Genomic DNA, 20,043 nt, shown 5'->3' on the forward strand with positions numbered 1-20,043 from the left:
ACTAAAGGAATTTAATTATTTGTTCATTTGCATCTTGTATAAAATAAAAAATCTGCTGAATAAAACATTTTTTTTATCCAAGTTGCAGCTGTAAATATTTGCAAACATTTATTACACAAAGTTGGACAGAAATTCAAAATAAAGAAAACTACTGCATCTTAATCAGATTGTCCTGATGTAAAGTAATCAAGCTTTCTCTTCACTCGGGGTTACGATTTCCAGCTTGGCTTGTAAATGCTCACTCTGGATTCAGTGAACGTGTGAGAGCCAAGAGGCTGAGCTGCAGGCCAGCACCGGAAGACAAATCAAGCTGATTTGATCTGGTGTAAATTAAAGAAAAGGAATCCACATCTGCTCGTCACATTTGAAGCTACGCAACGCTTCTTCCCTTCGTTTTCTTCTGCATGACTGTCCTACTAACTTGTCTTGCACATGTAACATGAGACAATGTGTTAAAGTACATTTAAAAAATCTCAATGGGCTTAGACAATATTGAATCTTTCCAGGTTGTTTCCAGGGTAGGGTGTCTCTGGCCGGTCCGGCCCGCTCCCCTCTGGCGTCCTTCCCTGTGGACGGACGCCAGACTCAACCTACATGGTTGTAAATGAGACCTGCTGTCGCACAGCTCACAGATGGAGGCTTTCATACTGTTTTAATTAGTGTAAACCCTGAAATTCATTTATGAAGACAGCTATGCGCTTCTTACAACAGAAATGTATTTTTAAGTGTAGGGTTAGAAAGACCTAGAAAACCTACGGTTTCAAAACGCCTTTTGGATGTTTTCACACCTGAAATCTGGTAAAACTGCAACATTTGTTACATTTTTAGCTGGTGTGGTTTGATTTCACACTGCATTCAAATGCACCAAATTCTTTGAGAAACCTGTTCCCCTCCTCGCCTGTGGGGGCGCTGCACCAACAACCACTGATGAAAACGACATGAAAACCTCAGAAGACATGAACGCAACTTTCTTCTTCACAAAACGTAAATAGAAATGGAGCAGAGTCAGATTTTAGCTGCTGTAGGATTTAGTAAAAAAAACATGAGCTACCTCTCTCCAGCTAGCATCAGACTCTTGCGTTTGTTTTGGTTGTATTTACCCAGAATGCCTTGTGCTGTAGTTCACTTCCTGCTTTTGGACCTTACATCAACATATGCATTGGAACTGAGACTTTTTAGGGTGACCAGAGTTTGATTTCTTGGTCCGTATCAGTATCACTCCTCCCCAAACGAACTAGAGTCTGATTAAAGTGGACTAAAGACGGCTGGTGTGAACGGACTCTTTGTTAAAATGCTCCTGTGATTTAAATGGTATACGGACTGAACTTATATAGAGCTTTTCCAATCATTTTGACCACTCAAAGCGCTTTACAGTCCCTCATTCACATTCACATTTTTACACTGATCGGTGGGCAGTTTGGGGTTAAGTGCCTTGCCCAGGAGTGTGTCGACATGTGGCTGGAATCAAACCTACAACCTTCACATCACAATTCAACTTCTCTACCCACAGTCGCCCCTGTCATTTCAATAAGAATTAAGAGAAACTACTGGAATGATCAGAGTTTTCTACATGGAGCATATAGTAGCTGCACAGCCCCACCCCCACATGTTTCTGCTCAACCACCAAAAGAAGGCTCCGATTTTCCATTGTTTACAATTGGCTGTCTGGAAATAGTTTAGGTTGTAAAAGCCCTGGAGAGTCATGGTGTGGAGACCAATGCCTCCATCACATCAGCTGCATTTCAAGGGTGTAGGAAAAAATTAACTCATCGGAAAATCACCTCTCTCTGTAGCATGCACAAATAAAACGCCAGCTAACACAGACTGCCACACATGTTTACTGGCATCCGTTCTGCGTTTGTGTAATGTAAGCGTACTGCAAATGTGAACCTCTAAATTGCACATCTAGTCTAATTGATGCAATTTGAGCTTAAATTTGAGGTAAAGCTGTGTTTAAAAAAGCACTGAATTCCTCAACTTTCATCCTCATAAACATGCACTATTCAGAAAAGCATTAAAAACAACAAACATACTTCAAAACATGACAGGGTTTTTATGTTCAAATGATAGCGATGGGCATTTATTGTATCGCTTCTTGTTCATCATAAATAAGAATTGACTAAAATGTTATTTTTACTATTTTGTTCTTTATATTTTTCCATGAGAGCATCAATAAACATCAGTAAATTTGGGAATATGTTTAAATGAAGTCTCGATGTGCAGATTAGCTGTATAAATCAAGATCTTCTTTCAAATATGAATGTTTTAAAGCGCAGCACCTTGAATGCTGCAACACCTAAAAAAAGAAGTGAGGAATAGTTTTTTTTTAATCATTATTACAATAGTACTACAGAATATTGTGATAAACGGTACATAATATAACAGGAGAAACAGAATAATTTCTTCACTACAAACAGGGCAATGTATTTTTTAGCTGATGAAGAAGCACAAAAAAAAAAAAAGTTACACCTCCCTACCGCCAGGAAACCGTTCCCAGCATTTTCCATTAATTAATTCCACTGAAATGTCTGACTGAACCTCTAAAGTCTTTTGTGCTCGGGTTTTTATGTTCCCTCACACTCTGCCTTTGAGAAAGCAGACTTTAATTAACAGACTATTAAAAGTGAAGGAAATGAAAGTCTGCTCTGCCTCAGCTCCCTCCCAGGTGAGTGAGGAAAGCACTTCGCATGAGCATTCGCTGGCTGGCGGCTGTGAAAAATTAGCCTGAGGCTCAGTTCCCCACATGCACCGGAGAGGGCTAATTGAACAAACCAGTCTTGAGTAATGTGCTGTATATTGGTGTAATCCCGGTGATGAATGGATTTTGCAACTAACATTAACAGAGAGAAAATTTTGGGCCAATTTGGAAGACTTGCTCTTTTTCTGGCCCAATAAGAGCAAATAATTAGAGACACAATATCCCTTTGCTGCAGCCTGACATGAATGTATTCCATATTATTAGCTTAAGAGTTCAATTAATCATCATTGTTACGCTTATGTGATGCAAATAGATGAAGAAAGTCATCAGAGTTTGGATCAGCTGAGTCAGAGGCACCTTCCTTCACACAAAGGCAAATGAAAAGTCTTTTCCAGTCTGCGCTCTCTTTCTCTCTCTCTCCCTCTCTGTGTGTGTGTATGTGTGTGTGTGTGTGTGTGTTTGGAGAACAGCTGTCCGTGGGGCAGGGTAACAGCTGAGGATGAGGGGGCATACGTGGAGACAGCTGTCGCCACTCCATTACCGCACATGACACAACTGCCCGCTAAAACAACACACCGGGCTTTCCCTCACCGTTCCCCCTCGTTCTCTTTCCATTACTCTCCCACCTCTGTCAACACCTCTGACAGTCCTTATTACTGTAACGCACATCTCTTTTGTCCGTACTTAAACAACCGGCGCGCTACAAACGAGAACGAGTTTTTGCTGCTCTCTCATGCGTGAAAAGACGCGCTGAGCTGTTTTCTTTTTCTCTGTTTTTGCTCTGGGGTTTGGTGCAGAAACTAATTACAATTTAGAGGGAAACATGCGTGTCCGTCCTCAAAAATCATACAGTACCACAAAGCCCTTGTAGTGGAAAGCAGGATTACGTTACAACAAATCCACTCTCTAAATTCTCTCTCATTACAAAGGAGGGCGAATGCCAAGAGCTGCTATTATGAGTCAATAAAACAGTTTTGCACGAATGAAATGCTTTTCAAGAACAGTAATCCAGGACCCACTTCAAAGACTTTAAATGTAAGATTTTGGTATCCTTCACCACTCTAAAAGCCGCGGCGTAATTTCTTTTGTAAGAGCTTGCCCAGAGATGGTTTGGAAATTGGTTTAAATTGAAAATAAAGTCCCAGATAAGTCAAAGAATGAATGTTATTCTGTCGGGTAGGATGTAAATTAACAAAGCTGAGAGAAAAAGTCTCTCAATGTCTGCAGGGATTAGCTCTGTAAGACCAAAATATGTGGCGAAGAGTGGACCAACACAGCGCTGATCTTATGATTTTAATGCAAGTCTCATTATTATTCCTCTCATATAGCGCAGATAAGAAAAGGCCAACTTTCTTATTTGAGGTTAATGTTGTATTTGTTCACTTAAAAAGATTAAATTTCAAATATCATCAAAGTTGTTAACTGCACTGCTTAGAGGATGAGAGGCAAAGCTGGATGGATTCCTTAGAAACTGTTCACACATGGCTTAAAGAGCAAGTATGAAATGATTAGACTTACTCTAAAGCTGAAAGTGGTATTTAATTAAGTTTTGGAAGAACTTTCAACTAGCCATTCTGCTCAGGCTTTGATTAATCAAAGCAGAATGTAGCGCGCAGTAAAAGTCATTAAATTAATTAAAGTCATAGGGGCCTCGTATTTGTGGCTGTGCGACGGCAAGTGCAAGGAAATCTGCGACAGTTTGGCAAATACCAGACCTTGAAATTCACTTCATCTGTTTGGTGTTTTGGTGCCAAGCACAGAGTGCACAGCACATACAGTGGGTGGGAGGCGCACTCGAACGAGGCAGCATGAAGCCACTTGTTGGCTGTTTGGTGGAAAATATAAACATGAAGAATTTTTATGGATCTACAAAAAAAAAAAAAATTGATATGTTGTCCTGAGCTTGAAATCGCTGCAGCCCCTGAAGAAACCACTCCCTTTGATTTGAGAATTGCCAAACCAAACAACACGCACAACAGTGCGCTGTGTTTGCTTTAATTAAATCGCATGCAAATGACACCCGGCTGCTCCGAAGTCGCTCAGTTCAATTCTACAGGCAACAGAGCATTCTGCTGTGAGCAAGACTTGAGCTTTTATGAAGGGAAGGGAGATTACAGCAGCTCCTCCGTCAAGCCTCGTCTCAAACCTTCCTTTCAGTAAAAGTACTTTTGTTTTGATGCGCGACAAGAAACATTTAGACCAAACTTTTACCGTTCCTAAGAGATAATTACACACCTTACAGATGTTAGTTTGCTCTGCTTTATTCTGGATGCTGCAGTTCAAGGTCAGAGAAATAATCTCTGTTCATTCGGTCGTTTTCAAAGTTTACAGGGTTGATGGATGGAAACAGCGGGTTTCTTATGAGCTTGTTATTATTCTTCTGCAGTTAAAACTGGATCCCCATTAATTAAATCCTTTTAATTGGGTCAAAGCAAAACGCAAACACAATGTATGAACTGTCTAAACAGTGACACAAGAAGTAACTGTCAGATTTGCTTCTAGTAAAACCAGGACTTCTTTTTCTGAAATAAAAACATTGTTTTTCCTATTTTAATATCCTAACTGATATATAAGACTTTTAGGATTATAAAAAATAAAACATATGGCAACATAATGACTTGATACAGCACGTTCTTGAGGAAAGCACAAGCTTTGTTAGAGAGGCAGAGATTTGGAAAGACTTGCATCAAAAAAAGATACATTTGGCTCAGATCCTGAAGCTGTAAAGAAGCTTTTCCATGCTGGTATGGAATCCATTTATTTAATCTTACTGCTGGTATTTAGAGGTTAAGTTGTGTGTGTGTGTGTGTGTGTGTGTGTGTGTGAGAGAGATTAAAATCTGAAGGCTGGAGCTGTACCTGGCCTTGCAGACGGGGTCCCTGCGGCGCTCACAACGGTCCCGGCCGAAGCGGCTCCTGCTGTCAGAGGCGAGGGGGAACCCACAGGTGTGGACGGATTGGACGGGAAGCTGCTGCTAGTGTGGTCAGGTGAGTAAATCTGGAAACACGAAGAAAGACAGCCCAGAGTCAGCCCTGCTTAACAAGAAGCAAGAATGAGACACAAGCAGGTCAGTTTATGTGATGAAAACACCAAGGGACAAATAACTTGAGAGATTAAATGAGACGTTTCTCATTCAATCTCAGTTGTTTTCTTTGTTTTTCTTGAGCAGCTTTTCAAATAAAGACAAATTCTCAGCTTGTGTTGCCCTTGTATGAAGACAGTTGTGTTCGATCGAGTCACTCTGCTTATTATTCCACTGAGGTTTCTGGAGGTGCAGACGCCCAACCTGGAAACCCCGTTAAGCCAAACACAGAAAATCTCCAGGGCCATGTTTTAGTCTGCAGCCAGAGATTGTGCCGTGGTCCATACATCAACATCTACAAGGATCCAACCGTTGTTTATTTTTGCATCCGTTTGAAACTTTGCCGCTCCTGTAAAGAGGACAACTAGGACAAAAGTTTTCCATGAGACGCCACGATTATTAGTCATGTCGGTTTCAGCGTATCTTTTTGTTTCAGTGCTGCTCTGTTTGGTAGGTGAGGCAGAGTTCGTCGGGTTCTGCTTCGAGATTGAGGAGATCAGATCTTCATTTATTTAACCAAGCACTAGATTAAAATATAAACATATTCCTGTTTTTTTCCCCCTTTTAATCATAGAATGTTTATGCCATAAAAGAACATGTCTCACCACTGAATCCTGACTAATTAGCAAGGGGGGGAAAAACAGACTTCTGGGACGAATTAAGATCTAGTCGAACTTGAAAGCAACTGTTTCACTTGTGCAGGAATGATAGAAAGACCTCAGTCTTCTTATGGTTTTCCAGTCAACTTGGAGAATCAAGGTGGAGGTTCCTCTAGGTTTCAAACTCAAGGCCGGGGGGCCAAATCTGGCCCGCCGTAGCTTTTTATTACAATCTATAAGTCCCTCCAGTTTTTCACAGATCTGCAAAATTCACACAAAATCAACAAATCTCCACATTTTCTTCTGATTTTACTGTAAATTTTCTCAAAATTGGTCAAAAACATTAAGTTTAATTTACTGCTTCCTCAGCCTGACTTGAGGTCAAGTTATAGCCCGTAACTGATAAGACAAATGTTAAAAAGTCACATTTAACATCATACAGACTGCTAAAAAACACTAAAATAATCACAAAATATTGAGGGAACAACTGTTTATTGATACTTTAACAGCTTAATTGGTTTTATCAACATATTCTGGGGCAGCCGGCCCTTTAAGAAAATGAGTTTGACTCCCCAGCTCTAAAGTTTTTTCTGGTTGAGGTGAAGAGTCGCTCACTGTATCATTTATGCTTATTTTTCTCTCTGTTTGGACACACAGCAGGCAGAAACCAATAAAACTCTCCAAATATCTTCCCAGTGTCTAAAAATCAACCCGTTTATAACCGTGACTCCTGACCAGACGATATATTGGCTTTCTCTTCTTTTCATTGCATTGAAAGTGAAGCACGGCTCATTTTACTGGAATAAATGAAGCCCCGCCTCGTCATCAGTTACACTCCCGCAGGCGGCATGGGGCCAATAAGCCCGGCCAATTTAAAAGGGCGGAGAACAAAAGCCCCACAGAGGCGGGGGGGGCCGTGGAGTAGAGCCACAGCAGTTATAAACTCCCATGTGCCCCGTGATCCGCGCCCCCACCCGGGTCCAACCGTGTCCGTTTCACTCCGGCTTTGTCATGCTAATAGAATTGAGTCTGCAAATATAAAAGACTTAATTTGTTATTACCATCCCAGAACTCTCATTATGTGAAGTCGCAGAGGTTAGGAAATATCCTTCCTGAAGGAACAGCTTGTGCTTCAAGTTTTAGTTTTACCAAAATATTGCAGATCGCACTCGGTCGACCAGCAGCATTTTAGGACACTTTGTTGAGATCCACCACACATTTGAATCTTATCTTGCTCCAGACACAGACTGCACATATTCAAATATGTCACAGGGCAGTATAAATGATAAAAAACCCTCACAAATGACAATACTGTCCTCAGGCGTTGCTTTTATTCTTGAGAAACGTTTCTGAAGAGTAAATGTAGCAGAAGAAACACAACTTTCACCAAACGATGAGACGACAGAGTCCTGCAGGAACGTGGGGACTAAAACAAAGCTTAAGCCACGCTGAGTCTTCTGAGAAAAACAATGCAATAAATGAGCCTCCCACACAGAGTCCAGCTGATTTTAAAATGAAATGGTTTAACCTTTAAAGCCTGGTACAAGAAATTACACTCAGAAACTGCATATTTAATCTCATTATCAACAAATAGTTTTTTAAAACATTGTTTTTTTTGTATTGTAATTAAATAAAAAGCTTCAAATGTTGCGTTATAAAACCTTTAAATTTATCTTTAACATTTGTACATGATCCAGCGGGTTTTAAAGATGTCATCCATCTAGAATGATAAGTTTGATTATAAAACACACAAAATCTTTTTTATAATTCCATAACCGTAAATGCCTAATGTGTCAAATATGACACAGAAAGAAAAATAATATAAAAACAGGTTTATTTCACAGTAAAAAATATTAAATGAATTGTATCGTAAGGCTTTCATTTTAAAAATCAGCAGCAATCAGATGATGTCAGTGAGGTTAATTGGATGGTTTTTCTTAGAAGAATCAACACAACTGAAGCTTTTTTTGTCCAATACTTAATAATCTCTACCTTTCTGTTTGGCTCCATGAACCCTCTAAAGCCAAAATGTTGTTTTATTGTTATAATGCACACAAAATTCACCTTTGGTTATAAAAACAACATGACCAAAATAAAGAAAAGCAGGTGATGTTTCAAAAGATGGGATGTATTTTCTTTGTTTTAGTAACTGTTTCAAATAAAGTTACATTTGTAAAAAAAAATCTGTGTTTTTAGATATTTCTTCTGTCAACTGGTTAATGAAACACCTGACCAATTTTGACACTTTCCTATTTCATGACAACATTTTATTTAGCAGAGTGATTAAGAAGTTTGAGAAAACATTTATCAAACTTATACTTGGGGCTTCAGGGTTACTTGGATGGTAGAGCAGGTTTCTAACTCACCGAGGCCAGAGCCTTGCCCAGTGCATCTCCAGTCTGCGAGCTTCCAGTAGTCGTCCCCCGATTCGCAGCGACTGGGAGAACACAGAGTGCCGCCTTGTTAGTACAAACTCCGACAGATCGGTCATGATATACAGAAGCTGTTCAACTGACTCACAGCCTCAACAGAACGGACTTTGATCACGCTGAAGGTCAGCGGATTAGTCATGTTGGAGAAAACGTGCCGAGCCGTACGTACCCATAACCCCGTCGACGGAGTTGACGGATGAAGTGTGTGCTGCGGTGACAAACGGCGAGGTGCTGGTGTTGCTCCGGTGGAAGCTTGACATGGGAGGAAGACTGGCGTTGATATCCGGAGAGACCGAATGTGCGGGGTAATTCTGAGGGATTAAATATAAATAAATAAGCAGAAGCAGTTCGTCTTCAAACGTGGATGTGTGCACGTGCGTCAGGACAAAAACAGAGCTTTTTGTTCTCTAAATTGTAATTGTCCTTTGACATCTCCCAGGCTGTGATGGAGGAAAAGTTAATGGGGGTGGAGGGATGGAGATAAAGAGAGGGCAGGCAGCATCTGCAGGCTCCCTGTGATGCTCTGCCAGCTGAAGCAGGCAGGCAGACGAGGCCAGATCAAACACTGACAAAAACCGGGTCAATAGTGTCTTCTCTGATAATAACCAGACAACGACTTAATGCACATACACGCACGCACGCACGCACGCACACTGCAGGAGTGGATGCAGCGCTAAAAAGAAACAAGGAGGAGGGAGAATTTAGAAGCAACACAATTCACACACTTTCAGCAAAAAAAAAGTAATGAACATTAATTCATGACCAGTTTATCCGGGTAGGTCTTGTGCAGACTGCTTACCAAACGGTCATGTGAGTGCAGGCTGCTGTAGTTTCCCGTCTGGGCCATGTGAGATGAAGATCCTGCCAGCATTCCCCCGTAGCCGGGCTGACTGATCCCGCTGGACGAATTCCAGGGGTCAGACGAACTGTGGGTACCGTCTACCAGAAACACACAATGTTTCACTTTATAATGCAATGTAGCAACATGTTTTCACACAGCGAGACACTAATAACCCACTTTATAACTTTGGGCTCTATAAAGAAGGGCTTTTAAAGCTGGTTGGGTTTTTTTTTTCCTTTCTGGGACTGAAACATAACAGCTGAGATAACAAAGGAGCTCACGCCTGAAAGTCACATTAAAGCTTAAAAAAAGAGAAAATATAACAATGTCTAGATTGTTGTTCAGGTCTTTCAAATCTGTAAACTGGACTTCAATAAAACACATAAAAGTCCAGATTATTTTTGTTTGACAAAATAAGTAGACATTAATATTACTTGATCCATCAGGTCCTCTCTTTATAAAAGAATATCAAAAAGAAAAACCTCTGGCCACTTTGGACTGGAAAAATAAAAAAATAAATTAAAAGACTGCCCTGCTTTGAACTTACCAAAGAAAGTGCTTGCAAACATACTGCTGGAAGGTTTAGGCGAGGAGTACGAGGGGGAATCTCTGTTGAAGTCCTCTGAGTTTGGAGACGGTGCATACACCTGTCAAAACAACGCAGATTTACAACAACAACTGGCCAAACAAACACTAAAACACTCCAGCATCTATTTGTGCGTTTAGACAGAAAACTACAGTACAGCGTTAATAAAAAGATGAAAGGCGCTCTTGAATGTTTTCTTCCAGAAGGAAATGCGCGACCACACAGACATAAAACTGCTTAATCTCGCAACTAGAACCAAGTCCTGCTGATGCAGCCCAAAGCCAACAAATACACACACAAGCGCACGCTTTAATGACTAGCGAGCAATCAAGCTCACGAAGAGAGGAGTGGATTATCAGGAGTATTTGCATTTCAGGTCAACTCAGTCTCTAATGGAAGTATAATGATACCGCTTACGCTCAAAGACTAAAAGCCTGGCAAATTAAAGCATTCCCACAGAGGCAAAAATCAAATAAGTGCTACAAGAAGGGCCTGTTTAGCATTCCTCGCATCTGTACCTGCGTGTTGGGGTTGGGGAAAGGGAGGCTCAATGGGCAGGCTGTTGTACAGCTGAGTGTTTGTGCCAAGCTGGGCGGTGGGGATCAAAGGGACTGTAGGCCAAACACCAGTGATGTGGTCTGCAGCTTCACATGGTGGGAGCGAGTGTGAGGGTGGATTCTTCCTCCCACAGACAGAACTGGATGACCTTCGTCATCATGTAGCTCTAATCAGAGCCAGACCTGCCAGATACATGCACCTGCACGGTCCCAGCTCACTCACGCACGCACGCACACACACACACACACACACACACACACACACACACACACACACACACACACACACACACACACACACACACACACACACACACACACACACACACACACTCCACATGTTTAATCCCTCGTTTAATAGCCTCATTTCACACCCTGACGTTGACGGCTCACTCATCCAAACTGCTTCCTAGAGCACATCAGAGATGACATGTTGTTTATCTGCGTTGTTCTTGTCCGACACAACGCATTGCCCAAGTAAATGAATTCAACTAAAATGCTCAATTAATCAGATGAATCTTTATTAATCAATTATTGTAGTGATAGTCAACTAATTTAGTAATCAATAAACCGATAACCGGAGTACACAGACTCTAAAATGACAGTCAGAGCAGCGATTAAGCCAAAACTTTATAAAAGGCATTTTACCCCAAGTTTCAAATCTCTGCCTGGATATTTTTTGCCTATTTTAATTGTTTGCAGTTCTTTAAATGTCCTGTGATTAAATATATTTACCCATTTATCCATAACAACTGGAACCTTCAATATCTAGCAAGTTATTTTTACAATTTACCATCTATTAAACGACGGCCCCTCATATTAATTTCACTCCCTACTTCGGCGGGGGTGAAATTACCGTAATAACCAGATATTAGCTGGAAAGTGCAACGTCTCCCCTTTCAGAAACCGTTGCAATTTTTCAGACAGTTTGGCAGAATTACGGATCGCCGGCGCTATGTTTGGTCTGGAAAGATTAAGATATAAGAAACGTTTGTAAATATACCCAAAAGCTCATCAAGTTTCATTTTTAGCTTTACCTGGTTTGAATTCTGTAAAATAAAAAAATATATCCTGTTAACCACCTTTTGCTGTTGAATTATTAGTCAGATCAGCCCTACACTGTATGAATGTTAAGTCAACCAGAAATGGTTGAACTTTGCACATGTTGATGCTAGAAGAACTTTTAATCTGCAGAAAAATCCTTTCCTACAAATAATCAAGTTCACTAAGGAATATGTTGTTGCATTTTAGGCAATAACATGTTAATGTTCTTATTTAAAAAGAAGACCTTTTAAATAAGAACATTTAAGTATTTCTCATATTCTGTAAAATGAAAAGCTTAAGTGATTGGATAAAAAATCGGCAGACTTTTTTCATCCGATTAATCGATGACTCAGACTAATCAATAGACTATAATCATGGTTATCTGCAGCAGAGGGCGCGTTGTGGAGGCAGAACGTGAGTGTGAGCTGAGTGAGCAGGACTCCGGCGTTCTGCTGTCTGGATGTGTAATTAAAGTGCTCTGGGAGGGGCGGAGCTCTCCTGGGCCTTCTGGCTTACACATGTGACCCAGGTTGATCGTAGTCCACAGAGATCTCAGGTTAGCCAGGGCTTTGTCTTTTCCCCGTGTCAGACGCTCCACGGGCAGCATATGGCGCTGGATAATGCTAATTGTCCTTTTTACCCTGGGCTAACCAGTCCAAGCATTAATAAACCATCCCTAACACCGGGTGCCTCATTCCGTCGGCCTATGGAAGAGAGAGCCCGCCTGGGTTTCCTTTTACAAGGCCATTAATTAAAAGCCGTCACTCACACGGATCAGCACACCAACACAGGCTTACACCGGCTATTAGAGCAGCAGCCGGTAAAGCTTAAATAAAATGACCCGTAACAGTGACACCGGAGTTCAAAGCATTCATTCAGGCAAGATACTTTCTAAAACTTTTAACAAAACATTAGTTTTGTTTTTGCTTGTTTTCTTCATTTTTTTTAATGTTCCGTTACTAGAAACCACAAGTCAAGATAAATGCAAGACAAAAACGTCTGGAGAAAGAAAGTAAAGACACTCATTGTGCCCTGTTGACACCGAAAGCCTCGGCTGAGTGAATATTACACCTCTCCACATGTCTCAGAGCGAACCAGCCCGCCTTTGAAGCTCACGCCACACCAATCACAACATCACATGTTAAAACACAATCTGTCAACCATCACAAAGGACGAAGCACGACGACATGAAGGGGAATCTACAGCGATAAAAGTAAGGTAAAAACAGGCTCATGGCCAAACAGCTCAAAGGGAAGAACTTCAAACAAACTCTTAGCAGCGTGTCCTGTTTTTCTTTTCTTTTATTTAGGAGCATGTCATTACTTGGATTCAAACCAAATCACTTGGGGGCATTTTCAAGTCCAACTCCAAATCTTAGACACTGACAAGGCTTAGTTTGCCTTTTCAAACAACTACTAAGCTTAGCCTGCTTTTAATAATAATAACGTGAAATACCTATGAAAGGTTTAGGTAAACATAAAACACTCAAAATAAATAAATGTAAGTAATGTTTAAGCTCAACTTAACATGTAGCAAGTGATTACAAAGTACATAACATGTTGAATCATTTTAATATAACTGAGATGTACAGCTCTGGAAAAATTCAGAAATCACTTGAAATGATCAGTTCTTTGATTTTATTCTCTATAGGTTTACATTTGAGTAAAATGAACATTGTTCTTTTATTCTATGAACTACGGACAACATGTTAATGAAACTCCAAGCTAAAATTTTGTATCTATTTACAGAATATAACAAAACAAATGCAGCGCTTTCAGACCTCAAATTATGCAAAGAAAACAAGTTCATATTCATTTAGAAACAATAATACTAATGTTTTAACTGAGGAAGAGTTCAGAAATCAGTTTTTGGTGGAAAAATCAAGAGGTTTTCAATGGGGCTTAGAGCAGTGGGCTCTTAGATTTTACCAGAGCTGTATACAGTAAAAAATGCCAAAAAATACTTCAAAATCTAAATAAATGATTAAAGCATTTTGCAGACTTAAGTCCAAAGACATCAGTAAAAAAAATAAAATATAAAAATAACAATCTAATAAAAAAAAAAAATCTATTGAGGCAAGGATCTGAAAATATCAAAATAAAATAAAATAAGGTGTGACTCAGAATAATGGGACCAGTCAAAGTAAACACAGTCTATGTGTTTGATGCATACAGGACATGGTGGGTCAAGACACACACACGCACACACACGCACGAACGCACACGCATACAGAGACTTTGTTTTGGACATGCAGTGAAGCGTGCATGTTTAAGTGCAGCAGCGCAGCATGCAGGAGGGGGGATTAGCTTTAGAAGGAGTGATGTAACCTGTTGCACCGCATAAACAACAACAGGTAAACAACACTTGAAGAAAAAGGTGTCCTAATATTCCCTTTTTTTTAAGGATCGACTCCAACGGCGCGCCACCTTACAAGAAGCGTATTCGGGGGGGAAAATGTCGACAAACCGGTGCAGCATCAGATTTAATTTGTTCCTCTTTCGCTAACAGGCAGTGGAAGATAGATCAGCGAAATGCTCCATCTGTATTGGTGCCGTGCCACCAGTTCACAAGCCAATGGCCCACTGTGAATTCTCCCAGTGCTCCAGATGGTGAGCCTGCTATGCAACTTTGCACTGCAACAAATTAATGTGGATCAAGTAGTTTTACAGAATGAGCACCATCTATTTTTTTTCCCCTTGCATGAAAATCAGAGGGGGGAAGAAAAAAAAAGTTTGAGGTTGTTTAGCAAAAGCTTTTGATCAGAAAGTTTGCCCGTTCTGTCCACATGCTATCAATTTTCCCCCCATCACTAACTGTAACACAAGTCTGTTAATGCTTAATATAAAAAGAGATCAAAGTCATTTTTTCCAGAGGGAAGAAAGGGGAAATGCTTTAATAGGCTCTAAGAAAAATTTTAACTGAATCCAGAGAGAGATGACCTTTTGAATAAAAATCTATAAAACCTTTTTCTCTTCCTTCAAACACATGTGGCCTTTGTAAAATATTAAAAGCACAGGAAATGACAGGTGGAAACCGACTTGTGTAATCGACTGATAACAGGACCGATAGTTTAGGATTTCACCGATGCAATGTGGAGCAAATTACTTTAGTGGCCTCACCGTGAAAACAGCAGAAGAAAAAAGACAGGCGCAAACGGCACTAAAACACTGTCAAGCACCTTCATCACGCATGTACACAAAAAGAAGCACTTACAACACAGAGCATTTTCAGAGCAACAAAAATCAAAGAGGTGATTACAGAGAAGTTCAGAAATCACATTAGGCTCCCTGTGGCGTCCAGAATGCCAAAGTGATTAAAAACAGATGGAATAACAGCAACACTGGTGCTTGGAGCTCAATCTGCAAACAGGAAAGTCTAACCTCAACAGGCAGCCTCTTTGCCTTAATCATTCCCAGACTCCCACTTGTTATTATTTCAACCAGGTCTTAGAGCTGAAGGAACCAGCCAGTAAAAATAAATTCAAGACTTGCAAGAAACGCTTGGTTCTGTGCATGAGAAACTTGTCCTGAGCTGTAAAGTCGAATTGGACCGACATAAAGTTTAAAGCACTTTTTACACACTCGAACCCACTGGATGGTAATTACACAGAAACAGTGGAACTGATGTCATGGAAAATCAGCAGGAGTAGCCCTGCTTTTCAACACGCTGAATCCTGTGTTTTCACTTGAAACGACTAAAACACAAAACTTAGGCGAGCTTAGAAACGCAGGCAGACCGAAGCAGAGAAGGAAACACACACTTCTTCACAGCTCTCGTCTGTGTCCCTCTCACACACACACACACACACACACATTCCCAAAGAGACTACTCACCGATTTCCCGTTGTAGTAATACATTAAAGAGTTACTGCCCATTCCAGGGACTGGGTAGGCGCAATACATTATAGCTTCAACTATTTAGGTGATAACGGTGTTATAACAGCAGCGCACTAGCTTTCTCTCTACACATACATCCAAACCGTTCAAAAGGGACTAATAATTCTTTCAGTACTGGCCTCCACACAAGACCCACTCAGAGGAAACTTATGCAAAGCAGGATCGTACCACTGCACGCTGTGGGAAAGGGGGGAGAGGCTGCAAGAAGGGAGTGGCTCGCGTGGTACATCCCTCGCTTAAGCCTCTAAATGCTGAGGCCAAGAGGAAGAGAGGATGGGGGGAAGGGAAGCGAAGGGGAGGTGGGTCGAGAGAAGATAAAGGGAAGTGGGTGGGACGGAAAACAAACGTGTGAGTGGATTTAGAGAGGGAAAGAAAGAAAACGTTTAATTCCAGGCATAAAAAAATGCAGAGAAAAAAATCCAGCTTTTCTGCAGGGTAACCCCCGACAAACTGGAACTAAAATAATGGCTTTCTAAGCAGGATTTCATTAATATGTGTGGCGATCAAATGAATGCTTAAATAAGCACACAGAGCCCGTTCTCATCCCAACGTTTTAATCCCGAGTGTCTAATCTTTTTGTTTTTGTGATGATGAAATGAGTCTGCAGGCAGCGGAGCAAATTATTTGTAAGGAGACAACAACCTGGAAACCGATTTTTACCTGCTCCCACACATGGATCAGTTCCCAATTAGGAGTTATTAGAGGGAGAAAGTGAAATCTACACATGTAGGGAAGGGAAAAAGCGTCCAAAACCCTTGGAAACGGAGGGAGAAACAGAGGGAAAGTTGAGTCTTTTTAGTTTGGTGTGTTCAATATGAGCGCTGTGGTGTTATTTGACAGGAACCTTTTGCTGAAGTGGCTGCAAAGAGAGTTTTAAAGCATGCAACAGCTGCAGAGGGGTTTGGCTTGTGACGTCGAACAGGAAAATAATGCTCCGTTTTCTAAACGCTGGGGGCCTCAGACGGGGGAGAGCGGTGGGAGGACGCCGGGGGGGGGAAACGAAATACTGACAGCCATTTTACCATGGTTTACTGTCACACAGCTACCCATTACCTTTATAAGGTGGAGGGGAGCAGAAGAAAAGAGAGGATGGATACCATATTCCAGTGAGACGCAGTCTGCCTGGAGCCTTTCATGTGCGCCACTTGAAGCCTGCTGGACTAAACCCAGGCATGTAGACTCATTGAGAACATTACAGTCATAGAAAGATGAAAGCCTCCACTTCCCTGACAAAACTAGGCCCTTATTATGCTTTTCCTTTTAGCACTGTTATTATTTATCCCCCTTTCTTCTCAGAATCTCTTTTAAACTCATCCAAAACACTGGCTCTACATGTTGTTGCCGTTTTATATTTGGCTCCGTTTCAAGTTGATCCTTCAAGGAAAAATTGCTCACGATGGAAACGTTTGAAGGGGTCTAAAGCAAGTCCAGACACAGCGCAGAGCTGCACGAGGGGGGGAAAAGCAGGAACGGAAAGGCAATAACGAAGGAAATAAGATCACACAACACGACCAGATGATTTAGGACAAAACAGCCTCAATTTAACTCAGCTATAACAAGCATACCACACAATCCAAAGCTTTGTTTCAGTGGGAAGTGTTTAAGAGAGACGCAGGTCCAACTCTCTGCACCTGTTCACGTCAAACACTACAAGGTGCTTTTCAGGAGATTTGTTTGGAGGGTTCAAGACAAATCCACGATCTGAGCTCACTTCGATCTCATGAATGGATTTAGCGGTGATGTCATCGGGCAGGGAGATTGTTTCCGGTAAGAAGATCTGGTTCTAATTAGGGAAGGTCGACTCAGAGAGCAGGGGGACGTTCCAGGATTCAGACCCTCCAAACCCCCTGACTGCAATATTCTGAATGTCTTTAACACATTTCAGACTTTTGGTAGAAAAACAGGAAACATGAGACTCATGAAGGGAGATTTCTAATTTTCAACCTGTTCAACCAAATGAGGAACGATTCAATTAATATTATATTTATACGAAGTTCTAACAGGATTAGGAAAAACAGATCCATATCAATAAAAACAAACAAAAACTACACATCTGTATGAAAAAAGTATTTACATCCTTACAGGTCCCTGAGTAAATGTTTATTACGGGAAAAAACGTTTTTAAACTTATATGAAAATATAATTTCTGTCAATATTAAAGATGAATTAACTAATTAACCACATTTTTAGAGTTCAATTTTAATAACGAAATCAACTGTCATTTCATTACAGAAAAGCAAAAACCGAAAAAATCTATAAAGATGTAAATGGATTTATTTATGATTCACCATTTATTTGTTTTTGCAAAATTTTTTATTATTTTGGCACATTCCCTTCCATTTTTGTTATTTTTACACACACACACACACACACACACACACACACACACACACACACACACACACACACACACACACACACACACACACACACACACACACACACACACACTATCTGTTTTGCATCTAAAGATGTATTTATCTGGATGGCTGATTGATGTTTAGTTGTTTATGGTGTAGTTGCTTTTGAGAGAAAGCGTATACTGTACAATATGTTTTTCTTCAAACTATTCATTTTCATTCAAGTCAATTATGTCAACATGGGGCATGTTCATTTTAAACTGTAAATAAATTAAACAAATAAAAATCCTCTTAATGGTGTAATCTCTTATCCACATTTTCAAGCCATTTTTGGTGAGCAAAACTAAAAAAACAACAACAAAGAATTACAGAAATAAAATTTTAAAAAAATCTCCAAAGTGGAGAATCAAAAAAACATTTTTGTGATCATGTGTGATGCTACAACTGCTTCTTTGTACCCAAAACTGTTTTATACACTAGGATCAAGAGTTTTATATTGGTTTTCCATAATGTTTGCTCTTTTATAACTAATAAAAGTATGTCAGCTCATAATGATTCACTAATCAGGGCTTTTCTGCTGTAAATGTACACAAATATCTAAAACTGCAGACATACCCCGAAGACAAATAATTTCAGGTGGGATTCTGTTAAGATCTTTAAAATACTTTGAGATGAAATTCATTGAGTATCTAATTAATTTTGACTATTACTTAATAAAACTACTAAAACCTCCAAAACATAACTTGTAAAACAAACAAAAAAAAGATAAAATTTCCTGACAAAGATCTTGTTTAAGCCACATTATCTTTTTTCAGCATTTTGGAAAATGTCTAAAACTGTAATTCAGAGGAATATGGGAGCTGATCATGTAAAAGACAGGGAGAAGATACGCATCAGCGGGGAGAAAGAGACGTTGTAAGTCTCTGAAAGATTAGACTAATCTGATTTCAGATGATGAGGGGGAGATTGTTTTGTTCTGGCAGGACCAGGGAAGCTTCTGCATCACAGGGGAGACAGATATGACAAGGCTGAGGAGAGAAATGTCAAACTGATTCAAACAAACACCTAAAAACTGCACAACATCACCGTTTGGAAATGAGCATGATTTTATCTGGGTAAACAAGCTCTCCTTTCTTTTGTGCTGAATCAATTACAGCTTTCTATCGAGCAAAAACACGGCTTTCACGTCTCCGGCGCAGATGGAGACAGCGTGACCACAAGCTTATTCCTGGTATCTTCGAATCTGAAGACTTGGCAGCCTAGACGCTGCTGCGTACTGTACTTACCGCACATGCAGAAATACTTTGAAGTAAATTTTCACTGACATTTTTACAGTGTTGTCCTGTGTAATTGACAGGCGGTGTCAGACGGTAAACTAACAACAGATGAGCTTTTAATGGTGTGAGGTCTGAATTGCAAAAACAAGAGGCTCAAAGGCATTTTATTACTATCCTTCACAAGTTGGTTTGAGAAATGGAGCTTATATCTTCTGCTCGTATTATCCTAAAACATCATGATGATGGTTCACAAAGCTGAAATGTTTAAGTGCAGCTGCAGCTTAAACATTTACACGGCAGACTGATACTTGGTTTTCTTTCTCTACCACTTCTAATGTCCAGAATGAACACCAATGCCTGACAGTGCGGTAGACTCGGTTCGTTTGGGGACCAAAATTGCAGCATTTGTTACATTTTGAGCTCGTGATTCGCTTTCACACTGCACTGTCAAGCGAACCAAATGCTTTGAGCAACCTGTTCCCTTCCTCGCCTGTGGTGGCGTTGCACTAAGAACCACTGAAGTAAACGACATGAAAACCTCTGAAGAAGACATGAGCACAACTTTCTTATTCAACAAATGTAAACCAAAATGTAGTGGCGTCCAAAAGACCACGAGTCATTTCTCCTGCTAGCGCTTACTAGCGCTGTAGTCCACTTCCTGTTTTTGGAGC

The 20,043-nt window shown here is 40.4% G+C and overlaps 1 protein-coding gene across 4 annotated transcripts in view; it reads right to left on the minus strand.

Moving 5' to 3' along the window:
* Nucleotides 1-20,043, minus strand: part of tcf12 (transcription factor 12) — an 85,704-nt gene that overhangs the window by 13,257 nt on the left and 52,404 nt on the right. For all 4 annotated transcript variants that reach the window (XM_008405386.3, XM_008405387.3, XM_017304011.2 and 1 more), the window contains exons 9-13: nucleotides 10,200-10,299; nucleotides 9,611-9,750; nucleotides 8,981-9,122; nucleotides 8,746-8,816; nucleotides 5,557-5,695 (exon numbers count right to left, since the gene is read on the minus strand). In XM_008405386.3, coding sequence (XP_008403608.1) covers nucleotides 5,557-5,695; nucleotides 8,746-8,816; nucleotides 8,981-9,122; nucleotides 9,611-9,750; nucleotides 10,200-10,299 — 592 coding nt within the window. The remainder of the gene's footprint in view (nucleotides 1-5,556; nucleotides 5,696-8,745; nucleotides 8,817-8,980; nucleotides 9,123-9,610; nucleotides 9,751-10,199; nucleotides 10,300-20,043) is intronic.

Source organism: Poecilia reticulata, chromosome 3 (assembly GCF_904066995.2).
Source record: "Poecilia reticulata chromosome 3, P_reticulata-male-v2, whole genome shotgun sequence".
NCBI classification, from domain to species: domain Eukaryota; kingdom Metazoa; phylum Chordata; class Actinopteri; order Cyprinodontiformes; family Poeciliidae; genus Poecilia; species Poecilia reticulata.